This window comes from Cannabis sativa, chromosome 1, assembly GCF_029168945.1.
Source record: "Cannabis sativa cultivar Pink pepper isolate KNU-18-1 chromosome 1, ASM2916894v1, whole genome shotgun sequence".
NCBI classification, from domain to species: Eukaryota; Viridiplantae; Streptophyta; class Magnoliopsida; order Rosales; family Cannabaceae; genus Cannabis; species Cannabis sativa.
In genome coordinates this window covers 8,280,035-8,285,934 of record NC_083601.1, presented here as the reverse complement: position 1 = coordinate 8,285,934, position 5,900 = coordinate 8,280,035, and the positions used below count along the sequence as shown (strand labels likewise).

General features: G+C 32.9%; 1 protein-coding gene across 1 annotated transcript; it reads right to left on the bottom strand.

The window, feature by feature from the left end:
* Nucleotides 1-825: 825 nt before the first annotated feature.
* On the bottom strand, nt 826-2,785 carry LOC133035007 (uncharacterized). The gene is made up of 3 exons (XM_061110650.1): nt 2,683-2,785; nt 1,889-2,124; nt 826-1,633 (listed from the first exon to the last, which is right to left on the bottom strand). Exons 1-3 carry the CDS (start codon nt 2,783-2,785, stop codon nt 1,301-1,303), a joined length of 672 nt encoding a protein of 223 aa, XP_060966633.1. The 3' UTR covers nt 826-1,300.
* Nucleotides 2,786-5,900: the final 3,115 nt, after the last annotated feature.

Here is a 5,900-nt window from a genome sequence, read left to right as displayed (position 1 = left end):
ATTTACTAGGAACCGACGCTATAGGGGTATATATGGCGTCGGTTCCTAGAAAATAATTGACGCCATATGTGGCGTAGCAACCGACGCCAAAAGTGAGCAGATTTCAGTTTTTTCAAATTTAATTATATAATTTATTTTAATTATATATTTATTAATTTATATATTATTTAATTTAATTTAAATTACATATTTATTTTTTGAAATGTAAATTAAATATTATTTAAATTAATTTTAAAATTGGCTAAAGTACATAATTTCATTTCATAAAAGTAATTAAATATATATTACACAAACACTAATGTAAAATTAGTCAAAAATAATAATAAGTTAATAAATCTAACTACAAGTTAATCTAAAAAAATTACATAATGAAGAAAAATTCTTGGGCCTTTCAACCTCAATCGTCATCGTGAATCAGCGCCATCAATCGTTCTATCCACTTTCGCTGTAATGGTAACAATTCAGTTTTTAGATCGTATTGCTTCTTACCCCCAAACTGTTAAAAAAATTAAAAATTTATATTAATTAGTTTATATATATATGTATATTATATATTTGTTATTATAATAAATACTATAATCAATAATTAAAACTTACAACTTTTTGATCTTGTATGTAACGATTGGGGTTTGCACGTGCGACGATGTCAGTCATATATTTCAAGACATAAAAACCACATTCTTGGCTTTTAGGTTGTCTTGGACAATTTGCTTGTGAAATTCCTTGCCACGGGCCAAGATACTCATGTGTGTCCCCTATATATCTGAATGCACTGTTTTGAAAAATTATATTAGCATTTCAATTCATTAGTTAATTTAAATTTGTTACATAAGAAGTCATTAAATTATTACCTTCCGATCATTTGAGTAATTTCTTCAGGAATTGGGCAGCCACGTACAGGGTCTAAATGGATAATTTTCTTTGGCGTAACCACCACTAGCGTCCAATGCGCACTAGAAAATTATATTGGAATATAAGTAAGATAGTATAAAAATAATTTGAAGTCATAATATAGAAATGAACAATTAGCACTAAAGAATTAAATAGAGTTTACCCGATATTCTAAGGAATGAAGAACATTTGGTGGTTGTTATTCATTAATGATAACCAATCAGCCAATCGTCTTGCCGCATCGTCAAAAGACTGACTCTTTTCTTCATCGGTTTTCCCATGCACTACGACAAGCTCTGGGTCGTAAAACTTGAAATTTTTTCTCATACCGTTGATGCTCTCCCAGAGGTGCCTGCCAAAAAAAGTGTTAGTGTCTTATAATAATTTGACTAGAATTTGATATATAAGGTTAATTAGATAAAAGAAGAGTATACATCATTCCAAACAGCATTTCCTGGTTGCCGATGAAGTCACACGTAGCAACCTGCTGCAAATCCTCTCCAGATAACGTGATTTGGGTACGCGGTGCTATGAATCCTCGGGGTACAGGAATTGTGATTATATCAAGCTTATCTTTGAGGTTCAGGAATTCAACAACCATCCATTTTAGCGATTTAGGGATCAAGGCCATCTTCTTTTCCGAGAACAATTCATCTTCCTGTGCACCACCGCCTTGTGGAGAAAGCATCGAAGCTTTCCCCTTCGACGCATCACGTCTTGAAGGCGGTTGAGCGAGTGGACCCTAAACAAAATGGAATATAATATATCAAATTTTATCCAAATTCTACCCAAATTTTGGCAGCATAACGGTTGTAATTGAATGCCCCCAAAAATTTTAAACATGCCTGTATAACGACAAATAACACATATATAACAGTAGTTAGTTCATCCATCCCACCGCAGCACATATATTCCCAGAACCTACTTCAATATGGTTGAATATTGAAGATATTCAAACTCCACTAATCACTAATAATTAATTTATAAGAGAAGTTACCTCGGTTGTTAGAGTTAAGTGTTTAGGCCAAGGAAGGAACATCTGTGATACGTCCCTAACATATCTGCACCCTTCAATTGGGATTGGGATTTCAGTGTCCTCTTGCAGGATTTCCGAAACCACAATCCGAGCATGTGAATCATCGTGGTCCTTACAGTGAACTTTGATTTTACCAACATGGTCGTACAAATACGCTCGGGCCACAAAGTTGTCGATGTTTTCAGAGCAGAGATGTACTTACTGATTAAGGGCCGCATGGTCATCGAAATTGTACAGGAGACCTTGGTCGTTGAGGGAAATAAACTCCTCAATATAAGTTTGTGGTTGTCCCTCATCCTTAGGAGCGTATGGTTGTGGAACATACGCCTCACCAGCCACCTCTCCTTCTTCCTCTTGTTCGGCAGCGTTTCTCTTCTGCTTAAGGGATTGGACTTCGGCTTTTAATTTTTCAATCTCCTTCGCTTGCCGAGCCACAACATCAGACACTTTCCATTTCTTCCTGTCGAACAGTTTAGATGCCCTGGTCAGGAACCTGCAAATCATAAAATGCAAATTAGCTATTATGTCCTGAACACCATTCTCATACAATTCTATTAAATCGTCAATCAATGGTTCCAAATATACATCGATATTATGTCCGGCTTGTTGCGGGCCTGATATCATTAAAGAAAGCATGTTAAATTTCCTCTTCATCACTAACCAGGGAGGAAGATTGTACATAACTAGGAAGACAAGCCATGAACTATGACGACTACTTAGAGATCTATGTGGATTTACTCCATCCGCAGACAGACTGAGAAGAATGTGTCTTGGTTCAGATTTGAATTCAAGATTTATGTAGTTTACTTTTTTCCAAGCTTGGGAATATGCAGGATGTCTGAGTTTTCCATCTTTCATTGTCTTGGTCTCATGCCAAATCAAATTTTTAGAATGTTTTGCACTACGATATAATCGTTTCAGTCGCGGAATCAAAGGCATGTACCACATCACTTTTTGGGGGATAAGTTTCCTATTCTCCTTACTCTTGTTTACTTTATGGCGGGATAAAACGTAAGTCGGGCAATAATTCATGTCTGCATACTCCTTACGATATAAAATGTAATCGTTCGGACATGCATGAATTTTTTCATACTTCAATCCTATAGAATTTAACGTTTTTTTCACTTCATAAGTAGATTCCGGGAAGCAGTTGGCAAATGGTAAGATATCTTTAAAATCAGCTAAAAATTGAGTAAAACATTTATCGCTCACTCCATTTTTTGCTTTTATGTTGTAAAACTTTACCATTGTTGGTAATCTTAGTTTTTTACAACCATCGAACAGGGGTTTATCAGCATCACTAAGAAAATTATCGAATTTCTCAGGATCATTAAGAAATTCCTCCTGTGCTTCGTTAAGCAAGTCCAATGGATAATCATCGAAATCATTACCCTCGATATCATCTACCCCCCGCTTTCCTAATGGATATGGATCATCAGGTAAATGTTCGCCATGGTAATACCAATTAGTATAACTTCTATTGAAATCTCGTAAATACAGATGATCCTTAATCATTGTAATATTCCCTTTAGATACATTACAACAATCTGCACACGGACAATGAATATGGTCGTGATTTTTAGAATTCTTTAAGGCAAACTCTAAAAATGCATCGAACCCTACTTGAAATCGCAGTGTGTCTCTCTCCTCACGCATCCATGATTTATCCATAACAAAAATTCTATCCGAAAAAATTCAGTATTTAGTAACTAATTATAGCTAGTTACTAATTACACAATGCAACTAACGAAGTTTCTCACAATTTATTCATATTAATTTATAAATTACTCAAATTCTCGTTTTAGTTTAGTTCATGTTATAGGTTGTTTAGTTGATTAGAATATTGGTAAAATTGAAAAGTTTACATAAATGTGTATATAATTATTTTTTATGTGACCTAACTTCTTATTACTATGTTATAATTAACTAGTTATTTGTGTTATATGTAAATATTAATATTTTTTTAGTAAGATTTATCCTAATTCTACCGAAATTTCGGCAACATAACGGCTGTAATTAGACGTTCCCAAAAATTTTATAAGTGCCTAAAATAACAAACAAAACAGATAAACAATACAGAACAAGCAAATTAACATAAGCAATACAAAATTTATCCACCCATCCGACCGCAGTACATGTATTCGCAGAACCTACTTCACTACGGATGAATATTTAAGATATTCAAACTCAACTAACATGCATTGATAATTAATTATATAATAAGAAAAAGTTAATTAAAGTATATACCTATAAATACAAGCTCAAATACGCTACACACAAAATTATGCTGAACCTACAATATAAAGAAATACAACGAAATTGTAAAATTAATTATTTCATTACTTATAACTAGTTATGAAAAATTGTAACAAGTTACTTAGTTACTAAATTATACATACATATATATATAATCAATTATATCTCACACTATTATTTCAAAAAAATAAAATTATATCCCACACTAATTAAATTTTAAAATTTTTATTTCTAAACTAATTAAATGATCCAATGTCATTCTCATTCACAATAAATATATATATTACAAAGAATATATAAAATACAATTACAAAATTTATTTTCATAAAAAATATACACACACTATATACACACATTATATACACACATATTCAATAAAATATACAAATACATATATATACTATATATTGAGGTTTAAATTATTACCTAATAACCGCAATCCGACGAGCAATTCCGCAAAAAATCCCGGCACTATACACATACAACACAATAATATTACTAATAAAATGAAACAACCCAAAAAATAATTTACAAAAACCAAAAGTAAAACAATGTACATTATAAAAATGAATAGAAACAATATTTATACCTTAAACGAGGTTGAGATTCAATGCTTTCTCAACAAAAAAATGGTGGCTGGATTTTAAACCCAAAATTTTCTATTTGGGTTCGGATGACACTCAAAGAGGGTAAAAAATGAAAACTTTTTAGGTGTATGTTATTAAGTATCGAAAATAGAAGATTTAATAAAAAATGGGCTCAAATGGTTGAGAAATGGGGGAGATATGGTGGGGCGGAGGTGGTTGCAGCGAGGGTTTTTGTGGTTCCTTTTCTCTCTGGTTTGCTGGGTTTGCTGAGTGAAGTGGGAAGGAAGAAGACGAAGCTGAATATATATCCTGGACGACCCTATGGCGTCGGTTCCTTTATAGGAAACGACGACATAGGGTACACGTGTCAGCAAACCGTGTACCCTATGCTGTCGGTTCCTAGATAAAAGAACCGACGCCATAGGGTTAAGCCTTAAAAAAAATTTATTTCCCAACCGCCTCTAAATGGTATAATGCAATTTTATACCTACGGTTTTATCAAAAAACCGCCTCTAAATGTCAATTTCGAACAAAGCGTGTATTTTCACACCCTTTAGCTTCCCTTTTTATAAATGGGGGTGAAAAAACAGCCTCTAAAGGCCAACATTGTAGTAGTGAACCCGAAGGAGAGAAAGAGATCTAGGCTTAGATCTTGATATTACTCTGCTACAGAAAGGAACAAGGGTTAGAGATCTGAGCGAAAGGAGTCATTATATTCTGTTGCAACCAATGTATGGTTTTCTTAACTCTTATGTGTTTAATTTCATTGCGTAAGAGATATTCATATTTAGGATGTTAATCAACATACTTGTTAGTAAATCTAGATCCTGGTAAAATATTCCCAACAGTAGTTTGTTGGGTTTTATGCCCTAAATAAAACTCATTTCAATATAATCAAATTTACTTATTAATATAGATCAGAAATAACATTTAATGTTGCATGGTTCACATGATTTATTTCATGATTATATGTACATAATGTATAAATTCATTTGAAATCCTTTTCACATACTTGATCCTGTTTATTGTGCCGTCAACACATTGGAAAGTAAACATGACTATGTGAATAAAGTTTCCTAGATTTATCAGACATAGGGTTTTACTGATATGATAATCTACAACAGAGTTTA